Source organism: Ornithorhynchus anatinus, chromosome 18 (genome assembly GCF_004115215.2).
Source record: "Ornithorhynchus anatinus isolate Pmale09 chromosome 18, mOrnAna1.pri.v4, whole genome shotgun sequence".
NCBI classification, from domain to species: domain Eukaryota; kingdom Metazoa; phylum Chordata; class Mammalia; order Monotremata; family Ornithorhynchidae; genus Ornithorhynchus; species Ornithorhynchus anatinus.
Window position 1 is genome coordinate 6785313 of NC_041745.1, and position 20977 is coordinate 6806289.

General features: G+C 42.0%; 2 protein-coding genes across 7 annotated transcripts in view; both read right to left on the minus strand.

Annotated features, from left to right (window-relative positions):
* Positions 1 to 19804, minus strand: part of LOC100080465 (histone H4 transcription factor-like) — a 33011-nt gene extending 13207 nt beyond the window's left edge. For 2 of the 6 annotated variants that reach the window (XM_029083159.2, XM_007667209.3), the window contains exons 1-8: positions 12210 to 12471; positions 6907 to 7130; positions 5982 to 6093; positions 4005 to 4157; positions 2945 to 3022; positions 2505 to 2625; positions 1514 to 1652; positions 529 to 644 (exon numbers count right to left, since the gene is read on the minus strand). In XM_029083159.2, the coding sequence (XP_028938992.1) occupies positions 529 to 644; positions 1514 to 1652; positions 2505 to 2625; positions 2945 to 3022; positions 4005 to 4157; positions 5982 to 6093; positions 6907 to 7130; positions 12210 to 12360 (1094 nt within the window). In that variant the 5' untranslated portion in view covers positions 12361 to 12471. Of the gene's footprint in view, positions 1 to 528; positions 645 to 1513; positions 1653 to 2504; positions 2626 to 2944; positions 3023 to 4004; positions 4158 to 5981; positions 6094 to 6906; positions 7131 to 12209; positions 12472 to 18827; positions 18892 to 19719 lie in introns of those variants that run through there. The other 4 variants (XM_007667210.3, XM_029083158.2, XM_029083157.1 and 1 more) reach the window with 4 other exon arrangements.
* The window catches only part of PRDM15 (PR/SET domain 15), a 44815-nt gene continuing 40245 nt past the window's right edge, over positions 16408 to 20977 (minus strand). Inside the window, 1 exon segment of the mRNA XM_029083161.2 lies at positions 16408 to 20457. Coding sequence (XP_028938994.1) covers positions 19972 to 20457 — 486 coding nt within the window. The 3' untranslated portion in view covers positions 16408 to 19971.

Below are 20977 nucleotides of genomic sequence, written 5' to 3' on the forward strand. Positions count from 1 at the left end.
AACAACGGGCTCACAGTCTAAAAGAGCACTGATCTAAGCACTTGGGAGAATAAAACATAACAGAGTTGGTAAATACATTCCCTGCCCACAGTGAGACTGCAGTCTAGTGGGAATGAAAGGTGACTCTACCCACCCATTCACCATGAATTCTTGTTTCAAAAACACCACTGTGGGTTTTTTTATTTTAGAAAATATTTTTAAAGTGTGCATGTGTTCATCAAATAAGCAGCCCATTTCAGAACTACAAATTTTCGGATTAACAAAGATAGATCTAGAGTACTGTGGGGTTTGACAGAACAAGAATTTACAGTTCATCATGTAACATACAATTTAAGGGTGGAGGAGAGTCTCTCTCTAATTGGACTAGCATGAACTACACACATAATAATTTATCTTTCTTCCAGAATTATGCCCAGTTTGAAAAACTAAACCTCTTGACAGAATGAACCTAATTGATTTTTGGACTGTGGCAGGCAGTTTTCACAGTTCCACTACGCAACAATGAACTGATAAGCTCAAAATACATACCTGAAGCGAGAATGGCCACTTAGTTGATGTATCTTGCGAAGATGTAAAGTCAAAGAGTAGGACCATGAAAAACATTTCTGGCAGATATGGCATTTGTACTTTATAGTGCCATTACTCTATGTGTAAAGGGAAACAAAATTACTGAGGTAAAAATGAAATTATTTTATATCGAGAAAACCTTTGGTTCCATTAAAACCCCAATTCAACACAAAATAAGAAGTCTTTCTTATGGAAAGCTCCTCTTAATAAACATGGCTTTCTATTTGCTTACTTACCTTACTCATTTCATATAACTATAACCTCTTCAGTTGAATTTTCATATTGAAGACTGTAATATATATACATATATATATATACATAATAATAACAATTTAATAATAATAATAACAACAATAATTTAAAGCTACTATATATGTACATATATATACTATATATATATATAGTAGCTTTAAATTATTTAATAATTTATATATATACTATATATATATAGTAGCTTTAAATTATTGTGAGGGAAAAACAAAAAATCATACAACAAACCTACAAATTCTAGTCTACAAAAATCCAAATCCTTTTCGCTGCCAAGATCACTTCTGTTTATTCAAGTATGGCATCACAAGATTATCTAATTCTACAAAAGGAACATTATGGTTTGTAATTTTTTTTCATATTTTCAATCGTATTTATTAAGGGCTTACTGTGTGCAGAGCACTGTACTAAGCATTTGGAGAGTACAATTCAGCAACAGATAGAGACAATTCCTACCCAACAACGGGCTCACAGTCTAGAAGACGGGTTCACAGTCTAGAAGATAAATTTTAAAGGCTGTTAGGAAGCATTGGAAAACTACTTCTTTGTTTTCTTAATTAATAGGCCTGTTTGATGTAAAGGCAAAAAAAAAGAGACAGCTGTAGATCCAAGTAATAATTGGTGTCTTACGGATAAATTCTGTGGAAAGTAGTTTTTACTCTACTTTTTGGATACCTACCTCATGTACTCTTCGGTAATGCTGTCTAAAAGTCTGCAAGGTGCGAGAGGAAAAATCACACCTATTAACTTCACAGCAGTAGGCAGATGAATCATTATGTGTCTCAATATGCTTACGCAGATCATAAGTATTCTTAAAACTGAATAGAATAGATAAAAACAATTTTACTTACAAAACCCAAGCTGCAATTAATTTTTAATAAGACATCTGCACTAGGAAAGCACTTCAATTTTCGATTCCTTATTTAAGCTTACACAGCATGGCTCCAGTGATACGTTATAATTCTTTGACAGCAAAATAAACAATTCTTAATGACTAGGGGAATTACCCATTCTTTGATTGAGCTATAGAGATAATGGTTCTCCGGTTGCACAGCTTCTACAAACAGCCCAGATTCTGTTCAGGCTGGAGCTGCAGAAGAGCAAGGGGATGCTGGGTTCCAGTTTCACACCCTGGGAATTAAAGGAGTGGCCTTCCAACAATTAGTAGACTAACCCTCCAGATTATGAGCAGGGGACATGTCTACCAACTCTGTTATACTGTTACACTGCACTCTCCCACGTACTTAGTACACTGCTCTGCACCCAATAAGCACTCAGTAAATGATTGATTGATCTGAATCTGGGATCTAAAATGAGATTTGGGCATCCTGCAGCCCTAGGGTCTGGAGGCAGAAAGTTCCAACCTGCCAAACCATTCATTTGGTAGAGACCAAAGATGTATGTGTTGGCAGGAGATACCTGAGTCCTGTCAGACCATGGGGAAGTCAAAGGTCCACAGATCCATGTTATGGTTGGCAAATGGTTCCAGGGATTCCTTGGACCCCCAACACCCTCTAGTCTATGCCATTGAGCTTCACCCTTAACTTTGAGACACTTAAACCATCTTTTTTTGGGTAATACCACTAAGTGCTGGACATACAGATGCAATTTACAACCAATCCTGAATTATTTTCTGTAGTTTGTGTGGCTACCCCAACATTGACTCTTACCTACTGTCGCAAAAATCACAAGGGAAAGGACGTTCATTACTGTGCCGGAATCTGATGTGTACCTTCAGTGATGAAAGGTTGCAACATGTCAGGCCACACAATGCACATTTAACATGGCTTACTGGGGAGGGAAGAAGATCATATAAGCAAAATTCAGGCAAACTTCAAGCCTCCTCATTTCTTTACAAAGTGAAGTCACCTTTGCTTTAAAGATTCATCCTTTAGGTCACATATCAGAATGACCCAATAACATTAACTCTTCCAAAGATAAATTCATTAAATTTCAAATTTTTTTTCAGATTTTTTAAGTCAGAATTCCTGTTTTGTAATTTCAAACCAGTAGAACTGAAGTTATTGGCAGTATGGTGCAACTAACTGCACAGATAACTTAATACGTAATAAATTTATGGAACACATGCATTCATAAAATCTTGACTCACCATGTACCCTGACGTGGTCTCGTAGAAGTCTCTCACTTGCAAAGTGCTTGTTACAGTACTGACAAACAAATACTTGCTCTGAAATTAAATAAAAATTAATCAGTGACATAAGTGGGTCTAGATTACTTGCTTTTTAAATTAGTTTTTTTCCTTTCTTCTCATAAAATTAAATGAAATACCAAAGAATCATGAAACCAATACACGGAAAAGACATGCTTATAAGTAATAGTCAATAGTTGAAACAAATAATCTAGTTGCTGAAAATAAGTGACAGTAAATCATCTAATGATTATAGCTGGGTTTAGAACTATCATTATTTCCATAGGCATTTCTCTTTGGGTAAAATAGCAAATTTTGGCTAAAAAATACCACTAGTCACAGAGAGACACAATTTCCAGCAAGGAAAAATTAGTTCAGATGAATCTTTGGGGAATACTCTCAGAAACTTGGAACCTTTTAAGGAAACTAATAATTGTGACATTAATGGGGGAAAAAAAGAATGTCTTTTTCATTCTTTTTCCCCCCTTACTGACACTTTTCCTTCTAGGGAAACCATAGTGTCCACGGTGCATAAGGCTTGATAACTGGGGAAGCCCCAACAACTTGCTACCCATATCCTTTTTCATGGAGGGGATTCTCCCGCTCTCCCATTCCCCACCCGACGCTCCTGGGAGTATCACTGTCAACTCCAAGCTGTGCTGGAGAAACATACTTCCAATGCCACAGAACCAGACCCACAAAGGGCATCCTGGGAACTAGGAGATGGATTTTTAAATTAAGGATTTAATAAAAACAATAACCCTTCAGAACACTTCATAGTCAATTTTCCTATAACATGGGGTTTAAATTAGGTTTGCACTTACTACTAACATGACCCCACCATACCTCTATAGCCAGACAAGGATACATTATTGGAAGAACTTTCTCCAATTCTGTTCTTGGGTTTTAAGCCAAAATCCAGAGGAGAAATGCACAGTAAGGAATTAGCCTCCTAAATGGCTATTAGGAATCAGACCAAATCATTTTTTTCTAAAGCAGCAGATTGAGAAAATTTACTTACGATCTTCTGAAATCTGTCGTTTGGCATGATCAAAAAACTTCGTATTGTTGGAAAACATCCCTCCGCAAGAGGGACAAGCCACGACTTTTTCCTGAGTGTGAGTCCTTAAATGTTCCCGGAGTTTATGCCGACTCCTACATATGCCTTCACAATCTAAAGATAGCAGTCAGTCAATATTCATGATATGGGTCACCTCTTCCTTTCACCACTCTGAATCCATCGCCTATCATCAAGGGTGCATCCAGGGTGGGGCAGGAGTAGGGGGGCTGGGCCAAAATCTCTATAACATCCAGCTGTGTTACTGAGGCCCTCGTTATACAGGTCTTTCCAAGGACTTGGAAACTCCAAAGTACAGTATACCAGACATCACACATATTTTTGTCTTTGGATTTACCCCCACTGAGAGCATATTATTCATGTGCCAATTTGACGGTGTAAACATCACTGTGTTGGCTGGACTAAATTAACCCTCATTGGGAAAATCTTCCTGATTCCACATCTATTCTAGTGAACACAGACTTTTATTTCATGTCCTGCCAGATGGTACAAAGGTATCTTTGAATGTGTGAAACAGGTTGAATAAATGAAGGGCTATTATCCAGAGGATGAGAGCCTGTTTATTACCATCTCTTCTACAGACAAAGAGAAACAGGGATTTAGGTTAGAGCCATCCCCTCCAACATCGAACCAAGGGGGCTCAGTACAGGGTTCAGCACAGAATAAGCATTTAATAAATACTATTACTACTACTAAAAAAGTGTTATCCCGAGTAAATTGCTAGGAGAGACTGTGGAATCTTTAAGGTATTTAAAAACAGAATGCTCATCTGCTTATCGATCGTATTTATTGAGTACTTAATATGGGCAGAGCACTGTACCAATCATTTGGAAGGGTATAATGCAACAAAATTAGCACACATTTCCTGTCCATAATGAGTTACAGTCTAACCTTGAAATGACTATGCTTGGTCCTCTCCAAATCTCAAAATGATAACCAAGTGACTGCTGTGGAATGCATATTCAATTTACAGGTTGAGTTGAGGCATAAAGAGCACGATCCCAGGCCCATTTTTCTGGAGCCAAAAAAGGGTTCCCATTAGCCAAATGGGACTCTCAGAAAAGTTTGCTCCAAGGAACAGTAATAATAATAATGTTGGTATTTGTTAAGCGCTTACTATGTGCCGAGCACTGTTCTAAGCGCTGGGGTAGACATAGGGGAATCAGGTTGTCCCACGTGGGGCTCACAGTCTTAATCCCCATTTTACAGATGAGGGAACTGAGGCACAGAGAAGTTAAGTGACTTGCCCACAGTCACACAGCCGACAAGTGGCAGAGCTGGGATTCGAACTCATGAGCCCTGACTCCAAAGCCCATGCTCTTTCCACTGAGCCACGCTGCTTCTCCAACATTTGTGTTCTAATCACATGCAGGTTCCTTTCTGGTTATCTGGTTCTGACTGAGCACTGCCTAACTGCTAACAGTGTGCAAGAGAATTCCATCCTGACTTCCAATACACTTGTACCAGGACCCATGAGTAGCTCACAGTTAAGCATCTCCTCACACACCACCCCACCTACTGGCAAAGTGTGTGTCAGGGGAGGGGCAATCAATGAATGGTACTTATTGAGCGCTTACTGCATGCAGAGCACTGTACTAAGCACTTGGGAGAGTACATTTCAACAGAGTTAGTAGACCTGTTCCCTGTACCACCTGAACAACTAAGAGGAGTGTCCTGGTTTGTCACATAGAGCCTCCAATCTCCCACCGAAGGTTTCAGAAGAATGGCTGCTAAAAAGGCATCAGGGTGGGTCTCCCCACTCTAAGATTTTTTTAGCAGTATAAAATCAATAGTATTGAGAGTTTGTGTGCAGAGCACTGTACTGTCACATGAAAAATTCTGCCACCAGAAGCCATTCAACACACTTTATAGCAACAAAGGATATACTTTATATTTTAATAAAATAAATTGGAATTCTACCTTTCCAACGACAGAGAATGGCTTTTTTGCTTTCGGAAAGACTTTGTTTCTCAGCACAGAAGGCATGCATGTTAACATGCTGATAGAACCATTCTGGGTTATTGATGGTCATCTGAAAACAACGCAGTTGTATAAATTCAGTCAAGCAAAGAGACAGAAGAACATATACTGTGGCACTGTAGATGGGATTTTAACTGAAGGGAAGATAATTTATCCTTGCATGATCCTACATGCAATACCTCCTACAGCAAGAGCTGTTGTCAAGGATATAGTTTTAGAAAATAAATGGTCTACACATAGCATTCTCATCCCAATTCAAATTTAAGAGAAAATGAAGGAAAGAGAATAAGTAGGTGCTGATATGAACTAGTGATTAAATGTGGAAGCTTCCATTCTCAATCACCTAGACCATCTATTCCTCACAACATGTGTGAAACAAACGGTATGCCTAAACACACACACAAAATCAGTGTTTTTGTTTTTCCAATTTCTTGAACTAAAGGTAGTTTGTGCATATTTCTGTTGGTAGTTAAGGGCTTATTCACTACATTAGAACTTGTCTGCTTACCATAAAATTGAGTATGACAAGTTCTAACAACACAAGAAAATTGCAGTGGCTCATAAACCTGTCAGTACCATTGTCAATCAAGAAAATGTCCCAATAAAGCTAACCTATTTGCTTTGTGTCTTAAGTTAACTGGATGTATATGCAGTGTATAATTTAGCAAAGTATTACATTAGTCATTCTTTTTTAAGCCCTTTTTCAATGCTGGAATACCCTAAGTACAGGAGGAATAAAATAAACCTACCAAAACATGGACTTTCTTCCCCAAAAGGCAAAGGTATAGCCAGTAAGGTGGGGGTGGGTATAGAAGGGGGGTAAGGGGATAGAGGGGAAGGAATCAAATTTTAATGCTTGACTTACATCACAGTGTTCCCAGTGGCAAACAAATTCTTCTGTAATCTCTGGAATCACATTTTGGCTTTGAGTATTTTCTGAACATTCTGGAAAATCTTCGTGGGAAGCTCTGATCTGAGCACCAAGATATTTCAGTTTGGTATGGTAGCTATGGAAATTCACATGAATCATCAATTCATTGGAGCCAATTGCCCAAAATTCACACCTTCTCCAAAGGCACAGGTAGTGCTCTAAATACAAAAAGAAGACAGATACATATACTACAACACCTATGGAATTACAGATTTCATAGATTAGTATGTGAAATATGGGGATGCTTTCCAAACTTTTTTCTTCAAAAGTATTAACAGGATTGTTTCTGTACTGGCATTAACTGCCAGTGAGTTCCAAATTCTGTCCTGAAAATATAAGCTTTCTTATTCCCATAGTTCTTGTACTTGATTGCCCATAGTGTTCCCATTTTAAGAAGCAGAGATTGGTGCACAGAATCCCAAGGGATCACCTAGTCCAGCTTCCTGACTCCAGGCAGGTAACTAAGCCACCTGAGGTAAGTAGTTCCTATTATTCCTTAAAGATGTTATAAGATTTGATACACTCCTCCCCAGCAGTCTTTTCTCATGTTTTATTACCCTGACAGGTCAAAATCTTCTTCCTTCTGGCCAACTCAAATCTCTTCTGCTTTATTTTTAGGGCTGCTTCCTTTTCACTTGCCCTCTGAGGACATGGGGAATAACCGGAACAGAATTTCCCCAAGAAACTCCTTTGTGACCTTGAATAAAACTAGTACATCATCACCTAGCCCTCTCAAGTCCCGGTTCAACAGCCTCAATTCTTTTCCTTATAGTAGCATTTTGGTCACTCTTCTCACAACCTTTTTCTCCTCATTCTTAATGCACCGTGACCAAAACTGAATACAATTCTCAAATCAGGAATTTGGAATGCTCATCTCCAGTTGTTTGCAGAATATCATGGAAGAACTACTCCCCAGTGGAGCAGGAACTAGAATTTTGACATTCAAAGATAAGCACATTTCCTGGATTGTCTAACTTACTCAGTTTTAGACCAGGCATCAGCAATCCCTGGCATGTCCCCCGGATGGTGCATCCCAGCAGGTTCTGTGGCAGTTTATGGCTCAAGTGCTAGGAATGGCCACTTTCAACACAGCTCTTGGGTCTCACTGAGTCTCAACGCTGACTACTACTGCCAGTCTCCTCCACTGATCCAGGTGCCCATCCCACTTTCTCCTGTCCTTCTGTGCCTCTTTAATGGCAGAGAAATGATAGGATTCAGGAGCAGAAATCCTCAGTAATTGCTGGCCCTAGCCCCACCCCTCCCCCCAATCCAAAAGTCTGTTGCACCAGAGGCAGTATGTGGCTTCCTTTCCTCTTCCCACTAACCACTTAGGAAACAGCACAGCAAGGAAAAAAATTTGGTAGTGCCCATTCCAGATTACCGTCTTTTGCTAAGAGAGACTTTTTTAGTTCTTATATTTATATCTCAGATGGCAAAGTTCAATGCCAACAATCTTCAACCTTTGGTGACTAAGTGTGAAGTTTGTGTCTCTAAGAGACACAGTCTTGTTAAACTTTGTCTCTGCTGTCAAGCTTGAGGACCAAAAGGAACTGGAAGTTGGTGTTAGAATATTTTTCTAATCAGTCCATATTTCCCCCGTTCCTCAAGGAACTCCAATAACTGCCCACCCACCTCTGCATCAAATACAAACTCCTTACCATCAGTTTTAAAACAATCACCTTGCCCTCTCCTAACTGATCTACTAAGCCCAGCCTGCACACTTAGCTCCGCTAGCATCAGCTTACTCACTGTGCCCCACTCTTCGTCTATCTTTCTGTCAACCTCTATCCCATCTTCCCCCTAGCCTGGAACTCCCTTCCCCTCCAAAGATGACAGACTACCTTCAGATCATTATTAAGGTCACATATCCTTCAAAAGGCCTTTCCTGATTAAGTCCTCTTTCCCCCAGCTCCCTCTACCTTCTGCAGCATCTATGCACTTGGATCTGTGAACTTTGGGCATTTGATATTCACTCTACCCTCAACCCCACAGCACTTATGTACACATCTTTAAATTAAATATAAGAAATTATTTACATTAATGTCCGCCTCTCCGTATAGGTGGTAAACTCATTGTGGGGAGGGAATGTGTCTGCTAATTCTGTTGTATTATACTCTCCTTAGCACTTAGTAGTGCTCTGCACATAGTAAGCACTCAAATACTATTCACTGATTGAAAAGGGAGGAAGAATAGGTTTTAACTCCATTTTTCAGATGAGGAAACTGAGGCATAGAGAAGTTAAGTGACTTGACCATAGAACCCAGGTCTCCTGACTCTCAGGCCTATGGTTTGTGAGTCTCTGGTTTAGAATAATAATAATAATAATTAGTGGTATTTGTTAAGAGCTTACTATTTGCCAGGCACTGTACTAAGCGCTGGGATGGATACAAGCAAATCAGATTCAACAGAGTCCCGATTCCACATGGAGCTCACATTCTTAACCTCCATTTTCAGATGTGGAAACTGAGGTACAGAGACATGAAATGCCTTGCCCAGGTTCACAAAGCAGACAAGCGGTGGAGCGGAATTAGAACCCACAAACTATTTAGAAAAATTATTTACTTATGAGTCAGTAACTGGATTTGATTCATGTCATCCCCTGACTAAAGCTAGGGCAGAGGTGGCATATTGTTCTCAGCCACTTTTACCTAACTCAATGCTGACTGCAGATGGCATCGGCAACCTCCAGACACAGTGTGGGTGTTGAGTTACTTTAACAGTACCTGTACTGTAACTCTCAGTGCAATCAGAAAGCATTCAATGAATACAATTGATTGATTACTGTGGCTGGCTCAGACCCAGTAGGAGCCACTGAGGGTGAAAGTAATGCACTTCATTTGGGAGGACTTTGTGACTTTATCCCCTTCTCAAAAGGCCCTAAATAGCCATTTGGACAAAACGGCCTACCTATATTCTCGGGAGATACACTGTCTAACGTTTCTGTGCTTCAATTTTTCTAAGGGGCAACTTTCCAAAACTCAAATCACATGCATTGACTTTCTTCAATTAAAAAAAAAAAAGAAAAATCCCATATGCCCTAAAATTATCTATCTGGATGCCTTCATTTTAAACAAAGATCACACTAACATTTTTTATAATATACAGGTACTCCAATATTTTACCTAGAAATGGTTTCTTCATTTGTTCTGGAATCACAATAGCAATGCTTGTACATAGCTTCTGTCAGAAAATAAGTTTCTAGGGCATTTTCACATTAGCTGTCTCTAAAAAACTTTCCAAAGAGCTAAGAGCATTTTCAAAGTAGAAATGTTTACCTGTTGTGATCGGTTTACATCAGTACAGTAATGCCCTTCAAGTCGCTTTTCTCCAGGACTTTTCCAACTTTCTTTTGCATTTAAATTGGGGTCATTAACGGCTGTTTTGCAAGTGCGAAAGCCCCCAATCGAAACAACCAAAACCAAAATGATTTGGGAGACCGACTGTGTAATTGCCTTCAAAGTCGAGCCATAGAAGGGGAGTAATTGATTTGTTTTCCCTAACGATGGTCTTGCATCTGTTAGACACGGCATATGCCAATTAAAGCAGATTTGCAAAGCCGTTGAAGGGATTAACGGGCTCAAATTTGGCTTTAACGATGGTGCAGTCTCTGCAACTTTAATGTAGTTTCTTGGAGAAAAACCGTGGGGTTCATTAAAAAAGGATATATACATATGTGTGTATATATATCCACTCATTCAATAGTATTTATTGAGCGCTTCCTATGTGCAGAGCACTGTACTAAGCGCTTGGAATGGGCAATTTGGCAACAGATAGAGACAATCCCTGCCCAATGACGGGCTCACAGTTTAATCGGGGGAGACAGACGGCCAAAAACAAGACAACATAATCACAATAAATAGAATCAAGGGAATGTACACCTCATTAACAAAATAAGGTAATATATAGATATATATATATATATTTGTCTCACATCCACCAGACTCTCTTCTCCTCTTCAAAGCCCTACTGAGAGCTCACCTCCTCCAGAAGGCCTTCCAGACTGAGCCCTCCCTTTCTCTCTGCCCCTCCTCCCCTCCACACAGCACTTGTGCATATTTGTATATTATTTCTCTATTTATTTTGTTAATGATGTGTATATATCCATGGTTCTATTATTCTGATGGTAGTGATGCCTGTCTACGCGTTTGGTTTTGTTGTCTGTCTCCCCCTTTTAGACTGTGAGCCCGTTGTTGGGTAGGGACTGTCTGTTGCCGAATTGTACTTTCCCAAGCGCTTGGTACAGTCCTCGGCACACCATAAGCGCTCAATAAATACTATTGAATGAATAAATACGACTGAATGAATGAATATATATATATATATATATATATATATATTTTGCTCCCTCTCTGCCTCCCCTTCACCTCCCCTCAGCTAAGCCCCCTTTCCCCCTGCTCCTCCCCCTCTCCCTTCGCCTCAGCACTGTGCTCATTTGTATATATTTTTATTACCCTATTTATTTTGTTAATGAGGTGTCCATCCCCTTGATTCTATTTATCGTGATTAAGTTGTCTTGTTTTTGTCCGTCTCCCCCGATTAGACTGTGAGCCCATCAATGGGCAGGGATGGTCTCTGTTACCGAATTGTCCATTCCAAGTGCTTAGTCCAGTGCTCTGCACATAGTAAGTGCTGAATAAATACTATTGAATGAATATATATATATATGTATATGTATGTATTCTTTGTAGCTCTGGCACTTGCTTCAGCGCAACCGCCCCCCCAACGGTATTGTTGTTTTAGGCCTCATTTTAAGGTATGTAAAAGCCAATATGTCCCACAGCCCGGTGGGCAAACTTTGGGCAAGTCACTTCACTTCTCCATTACCTCCTCTGCAAAATGGGGATTAAGGCTGTGAGCCTCCCGTGGGACCACCTGATAACCCTGTATCTCCCCTAGCGCTTAGAAGAGTGCTCGGCACATAAGTAATGTTGGTATTTGTTAAGCGCTTACTATGTGCCAAGCCCTGTTCCAAGAGCTAAGGAAGATACACGGGTAATCAGGTGGTCCCACGTGAGGCTCACCATTTTAATCCCCATTTTACAGATGAGGTCACTGAGGCACCGAGGAGTGAAGTGACTTGCCCCAAGTCACACAGCTGACAGAGCCGGGATTAGAACCCATGACCTCTGACTCCCAAGCCCAGGCTCGTTCCACTGAGCCACTTTGCGTCTCTAGTAAGCGCTTAACAAATCCCCACATTATTATTATTATTATTAAGGTGGTCACTGCCCCTTTACCTCGTGGTCCCGACGGGTCACTCAAGTGCTCTCTCGAGTGACCGGCAACGTGATTACAAAATTCGTCCATGCCCTTTCCCACAAACGTGCAGCCTCCCCACTCGCATGGCAGCACGAGGTGGGCGAGTTGGGGCTTGGCCCTGAGGGCCATTGCCCGCCCGCCCGCCCGGGGGCCTGCTGAGGGGAAAGAAAGGGAAGGGACGAGACGCCGAGACGGGAAAGGGCAGGGGGCCCCGCAGGCCCACGCAGGACCGGCGACGTGGGACCGTTGACGTAAAGACCCTGACACCGCCCCCCGCGCCCCTGCCCGCCCTTCTACAGTTGGCCCCGCCCACACCTCATGCCAAGCTCACGCACTAGGCCCCGCCCACGCCCACTCCCATGCCCGTGCACTATTCCCCTCCCATGCACTATTCCCCTCCCACACCTCAGGCCCATCCATGCATTAGGCCCCATCCACCCCTTGTGCCTCTCCCACGCACTAGGCCCCGCCCACTCCCATGCCCATGCACTATTCCCCTCCCACACCTCAGGCTCCTGCCCACGCAATATTCCCCGCCCACACCTCAGCCCCACCCATGCACTAGGCCCTACCCACACCTTGTGCCTCGCCCACGCACTAAGCCCCGCCCACGACTCAGATCACACCCACGCACTATTCCCCTCCCAAACCTCAGTCCCCGCCATACACCAGGCCCCGCTCACACCTCGGGGCACACCCACGCACTATTCCCCACCCACACCTCGTGCCTCGCCCACGCACTAGGCCCCACCTCAGGCCACACCTATGCATTAAGCTCCACCCGTGCCTCAGGTCACGCCCACGCACCAGGCCCCACCGACACCTCAGGCCACACCTATGCACTACTCCCCTCCCATACCTCATGCCACGCACTAGGCCCCACCCATACCTCAGGCCATACCCACGCACTAGGCCCCATCTTTGTTTTAGGCCCCACCCACACCTTAGACCCCACCCACGCACTAGGCCATGGATAGAGAATAGATAGACCATGCATGGAGAAGCAGCGTGGCTCAGTGGAAAGAGCCCGGGCTCGGGAGGCAGAGGTCGTGGGTTCTAATTCCGACCCCGCCGCTTGCCAGCTGGGTGACTTTGGGCAAGTCGCTTCACTTCTCAGGGCCTCAGTTACCTCATCTGGAAAATGGGGATTAAAACTGTGAGCCCCACGTGGGGCAACCTGATCACTTTGTATCCCCCTGCGCTTAGAACAGTGCTTTGCACATAATAAGCGCTTAACAAATACCACCATTTATTTTATTTAGGCCCCACACCTCAGGCCATACGCTAGGCCTCACCCTCCCCTCAAGCCAGGTCGACGCACCAGGCCCCGCCCACATTTAAATTGCCACATGGTCCTAAACTCTCGCCGTTAAAACTAGGGCGGTGAGGGGAAGGGGAGGAAAAAACAAGGAGACATAAAGGCCATAAATAAGAAGGAAAAAAAAACCCAGAAAAAATTGGAAAGGACCCTACAGAGCCCGACAAGTCTAAACAGAGAAGCAACATGGCCCGGTGGAACGAAAACACACCTGGGAGCTGGAGGACCTAGATTCTAATCCCTTTTCTGCCACTTCTCTGCCGTGTGACCTTGGGTGAGTCATTTCACTTCTCTGTCTCTGTTACCTCATCTGTAAAATGGGGATGGAGGCCGTGAGCGCCAAGTGGGACATAGACTGTATCCAACCTGATTATCTTGCGATGTAGACTGAGCTTGTTCTGGGTAGGGATTGTCTGTCTTTACTACTGTATTGTACTTTCCCAAGCACTTAATACAGTGCTCTGCCCACAGCAAGTGCTCAATAAATACAATTGAATGAATTTACCCCGGCACTTAGCATGGTGTCTGGCACATGGTAAATACTTAATAAATACCATTAAAAAAGCGGGGGGGGGGGGGGGGGCGGTGTTAGGAAGCTTAAGGAGTGGAGGAAGAGATGGGCTAAAAGGTGTCTGGAGAGGCTCACTTGATATTCGAAACTGATAAGATGTAAGCAGTTAATAATCAATCCTCTTTATTGAGTGCTTACTGTGTGCAGAGCACTGCATTTTTGCTGCTTTCTTTCAGAGGATTTTGGCTATCATTTGGGGAATTTTACAAAGAGGATTGAGAAGTCAATAGTATTTCTTGAGCACTTACTCTATGCGGAACACTGTACTACTTGCAGGCAAAAGTCACGTAGAGTTAGTAGTCCCAATCAATCAACTAAAGAAAATCCACTAAAGAAACAATGACCTTCACACACCTCTGGGTTCCTTGTTCTCATCATTTTTCAATGTAGTTCTTTTAACAGAAGGTATGTCACAGGGGACTGTGAACCCCATGAGAGACAAGGACTGTGTCTAATTTGACAGTACTGTATCTATCCCAGCACTTAGTACAGGGCTTGGCACATAGACCCTCCTGCCCCCCGCCCCTTCTAAACTGTGAACCCATTGTTGGGTAGGGATTGTCTCTATCTGTGGCTGAATTGTACTTTCCAAGCGCTTAGTACAGTGCTCTGCACACAGTACGTGCTCAATAAATACGATTGAATGAATGAATGAATGAATAGCAAGTGCTTAGCAAATGCCGCAATTATTATTATTACCTATTCTGGGAAGAATACCCAGTACTGTCTCTAAGGTGGAACAGCGTGATGTTGCCCTCCACTATCATGATCATACCAACATTTGTTGAGCACCTACCATGCAGAGCACTTTGCTAGTCATTTAAGGAACATATGGCAATAAAGTGGTTCCTGCTCTTAAAAGAGTCTTCAGTAATATAATGAGAGGTTTTTCAACCTCACTGTTAGAGTCTACATCCAATCCTCTTATTGTATATAGCTTGGTTCTTGGAAAAGCTCACATTGTAGTACTCACTCAATCTGATAGTGTGCACAGGCAGTTTCTTCAGTAATACAAAATGCCCCCAGAGCACTTGTGTGCCCATCTTTATACTCTTACTTCCTCTTATTTGTAATTTATTTTAATGTCTGTTTCCCCAACTAGATTGGAAGTGCTTTTGAGGGCACGGACCATACCTACTAACTGTATTGAACTCTCAAATGCCTAGTATAGCACTCTACATAGTAGTGTTCAATAAATCCTATTAATTGATTAATTGAAAACACCAGGTTCAGATTGGCTTCCCTTGTCGAAGAACATTCCCTAGTTTCTTAAGTTCTGCTGCAGTGAAAGAGCTCTGCAAGATAGAAAACAATCGATACTATTTATTGAGTGCCTTCTACGAGCATAATACTGTACTAAGCGCTTCGGAGAGTAAATACAGTAGTAGATATGATCTCTGCCCTCAAGGAGTTGACCGCAGTCTGATCAGACTCTGAGATTTGCCCAGAGGTGAATTGTCTCCATTCCCGCGTCATGTAGAGTGGCTCCCAAAACATAAATGTTTAACCAGTCCTTTCTGGATTATTCCTAACAATGTGCCGCAAGCTTTATGCTTAGGTGGCCTCACATCTTTTATCTGTTCATTGCTCAAGTGCTTAGTAAAGTGCTCTGCACACAGTAAGCGCTCATTAAATACGAATGAATGTTCTGATTGGTTCATCCAGGACTGCTAGTAAGTGCTGCAAGATGTGTTCAGCTGCCTTTGCGGTGCTCAGTCTTTGACTAAATGCATACTTCTGGCTAACATAAAATTTGTAAGCTCATCATGGACAGGCCCTTTACCTCTACTGAACTCTCCCAGGCATTTTATACAAGGCTCTGTCCACAAGCACTCAATAGATACTAATGGTTGATTTAAAGAAAAAATACAACTAAATCTCTTCAGCAGTCAAAATCATGGCCTGTTGCTCATCTGTTTTGCAATACATCTCTTTGGCTTGCTGAGCTACTACTGACTTTAAATGAAGCACAATAGAATACCAAACAGATATGGAGAATTTCCATCACCAGCTTCTCTAATCGTGGGCCCTTACAAGAGATGATAGGCAGACCTACTGATTTAAAAAATAAACAGCATCACACCTTTTTATTTAATTATGATAATACAAGCCCATGAGAATTCACATACACCTACCCTCTCAAAATAAACTTAAATCTCCCATTTTTATTCAGTGAGAAAATAGCTATCTTGGACTACTGCCTTACAACACTAGGCCTATACCTTTGGAGAGGAAGAGAAACAACTGCTCTGTAATTCTTCTGTATATGAAATAACACTTTCCATACTTGGAATTCTCTAAAACAGTTTAATATTAGACACAGTGTAATGGCACTTGATACAGTACGTTTTCCTGAGAGAACTCATCACACACTACAACCTTTTGGGATACATTAATTCATGTTTCTCCTCCACTTAACATGTAGCACATAATCAATGTTAAACAATTGTACCCTGTGTTAGGTTTCCCATAAGATTTACACTCTCATGGCAATAGAGTTATGTAGCATGTAATTTAATGGAATTCACAGGCAAAAAAGAAATCCTCATGATTTATTCATTCACAACCAAAAATGGGTTCAGAACTAGTAGACACATCACTACCTCAGTTTCTCCTCTGCAGCTATGCTTTTGCACCATGGAAAAGTTTTTTTTTTTAACTAAATAGAATACTCTTATCAATGTATAATGATATATACACAACAATATACACTTATCACTATTTTGGCTGAGTAATTTTTTGCTGTCCAGTTTCTGATATGCAAAGTCACAGTTATAAAATAAAAAAGGACCAGATATTGTAAGATATCATGTGAAGTCCAACTTAAAGGCACCTTGCCCAAAACAGTGACCTCATTCAGACAAAGTGCATTGGATAAATCTGGGTGACTTTTCTGAAATATTCTGACACCTCTCAGAAAAGTGTATATTCTTTAAATACACACTCACTCATGCACACGCGCGCACACACACCCACATACACACACACACAGAGTGGCACAATCTAGTCACATTATTTAAATTAGGCTCTCAAACATTTTTCCACTAGACATCAAAAACCTTCCTTATGCGATCAAGCTGTACTGAAAAAGGCCTTTATTTGACAAAGGAGAGTGAAGAAATGTATGTTTTCCACCTCAACATGGGTTATTTTTCTTTTTAATTGGGACATTTGCACTTTAGATTCAGCTAATGGGAACAACTCATTAAGTCAATGAATTCAAATTGCTAAAGAACCCTGGAGCCTTTTCAAAATCCTTATGACTATGGAACCCCAGCCTACAAATGATGAGTGTAGGGCATTTAAAAAAATTAACATTCCATTGAACAATCTAATTTAATGAGTCAGTTGAGCCATCTTTCATCATCTCTACAAATATAAATACAAATGTTGCTTAGCTTTTTGTGGCTGGTAACGTAGAGGCTGCATATTTTTGGTGTATGTTGCTTTGGTTCCCTCAGCCCTGAACCGAGAGCCACCCTGAAGCAGCCCTCGGGCAGCTTACAGCAAAAACGCCAGGCCTCCACATAATGTGTGTTTCTGTAGATACACATCACAGGTAAAACACAGAAATTCCCACACCGCAAAGTACCCCGAAAATTCTTAAAAGGATCCTTGAATAGCTTCCTCGGGATCATATGTATTCCAAAATCACAACATGGAAATACCACTTAATGGTGTTCTTCCTATTTGGTAAATCTCTGCCATAGAGGATGAGGATCAAGTGAGGTCCAGGCTTGATAACACTCGTCCTTTGCAGCACTTTAAGTTTAGGATAGGTACACTAACTTGTCAGGGGTGGTTTAGGTACAGTTGTACCTGGAGGAAGTAGGTGATCAATTTTCAAATCTCCCCAAGATTTTTTTGGTTGGGAGCATATTAAAGCCAGGATGATCATGGCAAGCATTCCATCATCCCCTCCTTCTGTCTGAAACCTGAGAGCAGGAAGATGTTGTCAGATTGCCTGCCCCTTGTAGCTGCTAGTCCTTGGTTCAGACTGTCACCATCTTTGATTTTACCTCACAGGTGCCCTCACACTATCTTGGCCCAATCCAAGAGTACCAAAGCTACACACCTGCCACAGTTAACATTAACAACCTGGAAACCACCTGGAAACCTCCTAGAAACCACTGGCCTTGAAGACTTGTTTTCAAGAACCTCTTTTCCCTTTTCCTCTTTCCCTTTGGAAAAAAACAAAACACAAAGAACAAGGTATATGCATTACTTACAAAGCTCTGACCTTGGGATGGAACCTAGGTTTAATGCTGAGGGGCATACAGTTGCTCAACAAATCATACTACGTGTGTCTCACTGAAGTCACCAACGTTACAAGGGACCCCATTTTCACTGATGATCTATTCTTAACATTATTGTCAAGAGAGTGTGCTAAGCCCGCTTGGTTTTGATCAGCATCAGAATAAAGACTCCTTCTACTGCCCATGGCAAGCGCTCCTCAGGCAAGTCTGAATTTTTATTTCAGACAGAGCCCAGAAACATCATGTGGGTGAAAAATGGGTTTTGCTCTCCACTCACATCTAGACAGGAGACCTATCTGTCAGGGTTCCGCTGCCTTAGGATAAGCATCCATTAGTGTGTCTCTCTAAGCCTTCTGAAAACATTGCCTTCCAAGAGCATCTCCTCTCAGCAGAAGATAACCCCATTTCTCAGCTCCTACTAGCGGGGGCGGGAGGCAGATGTTGTATTTACCATCAGAAGAAGTTGATGAGGTAGTTCCAAAGTAGAATCTGGAAATGGCAGCATCAGTTTTAATAATGTCTGCACTATCACCTCAGGTCCCCCACAGGCCAACAGCATGTCCTAGTGGGTGAGAAACAACATCTGGTTCATTGTTTTGGGGGTCCAGTGCCTAAGTAGTGGGACAGTTTTTTTTTTATTTGCAACTCAGATGTCCCTCAGATTTGTTGGAATGGGGAAAGCTGGTTTTACAGGGCAGAAGCTCTCCTTCAAAGTGGACAATCGAGAATAGTGAGTCGAGGGCATTGAATACAAAATGGTCCCCCTGGAATATCCAGGAGATTTAAAAGACCATATGGCAAAATTTTAGTAATAACTTGTTCAATGTGACTTCCTTTGTCCACATTGCTTAAACCTTGGAATTTCACACACCTCCTTCTCACGTTCTGATTTAATTCAAAGTTGTAGACAATTTAATTCAGAATCAAATACCATTAAGAACAATAAATATTTTAAAATCCTTACTTTCCTATTGTTTTGGAAAAAGTACAGATTGGTGAGAAGAGGTTTCTTCATCACTGCAAAGTAATGGTTTCATGAAGTGCTTGGTGCATCCAGAAAGCGCTCAATAAATACCATTGATTGACTGATGAAAGTATTGACTTTTATGCCATATCCAGAACCTTTATTCTGTCACTTAACCTCCTTTTTTGGTCAAGATGTGCCATGTAAAACTGCTTGGGTCTGATGCCAATCTACCTCTCTTTATCCTTAACCTTCCCATCCCCATCCCCCCAAAAATCAAATGGGATTTTTTTTTCCCACAAGGTTTCCAGTGCTATTTACTCTCTGCAGTTTTTCTATGTTATGTAAGGTAGGAGGTGGTCCCACTGCTCAAACTTACAACTTTTAATTGCCAGGATACAGCCTTCTTGCTGCTGAGTGAGGTGGATGGTTAAAAAAAAAAAAATAGATGATGCAGGGATTTGGAAATAGTTTTGCAGTAGCATGGCCAACTTGTACTTTCAATATAATGAATGAAAAGAGTTTTTTTGTGGTTTTTTTTTCTGTTTGGTATTCAGCAACAATCTTGAAGTTTTCCAAGACTTTTTTTTCTGTATTTAGACCATCTAGTCCTCTGAAAGATTTTTTATAACTAATAGCTGTACATCTGCTGCTGCTGCTCAGTCTGAACTTGTGGCTGTCCTGACTGCTGCTGTGCTTGCGGCTGTTGCTGCTGCTGGGGCTGCAGGACGTCAGTCTGAGGCACTGCCCTCCACGTGAGGGGGTGCTGTTCACTTATGGGGTTTCCTAAGGGAGTGATGGAGTTCACCAGGGTCGTGAGGTTGATAAAATGGGCGACCGACTGCGGGTTCGAGGCTTCTGGCTGGGGTTGGATCTGGATGTCGTTCTGGCGGTTGTGGAGCATGGCAGAACCGCTGACCGTATCAAATGTCACTGTCAGGATCGAGTTGTCCAGTTGCAACTGACGTTCAGGGGTGGTGAGATGGCCCACGGCCACTGGCTGGAGGTTTGTAAACTGGGTCCCGGCTCCGGTGGTGATGGGGGTAACGGTAATGTTGGTCAACCCGACTGAACTAGATGGAGTCGTGACATTTGGATCGCCCAGGGTCACCACCACCTAGAGACGAACACACAGTCACTTTGTTTAGTTTCACCCCTTCTCTAGCAACTCTAATAACCATTTAAAAAATTCCTCTGCTGTCCATTTGTATACTATATATTTATAATAATAATAATGATGATGTTGGTATTTGTTAAGCACTTACTATGTGCAGAGCACTGTTCTAAGCCCTGGGGTAGATACAAGGTAGTCAGGTTGTCCCACGTGAGGCTCACAGTTAATCCCCATTTTACAGGTGAGGTAACTGAGGCACAGAGAAGTGAAGTGACTTGCCGTCAGTCACACAGCTGACAAGTGGCAGAGCCGGGAGTCGAACCCATGACCTCTGACTCCGAAGCCCAGGCTCTTTCCACTGAGCCACACGTGTGTATATAAATATATATATATATATATATGTCTCTGTGTGTGTTGGAGCGGGGGTGTATCTAGATTTGCCCTTTGTCTTTGAAGACACCACTGATAATGAAGTTCATCTATGAGTACTTAGACTGGGAGCCTACTGTGGGACAGGGATGAT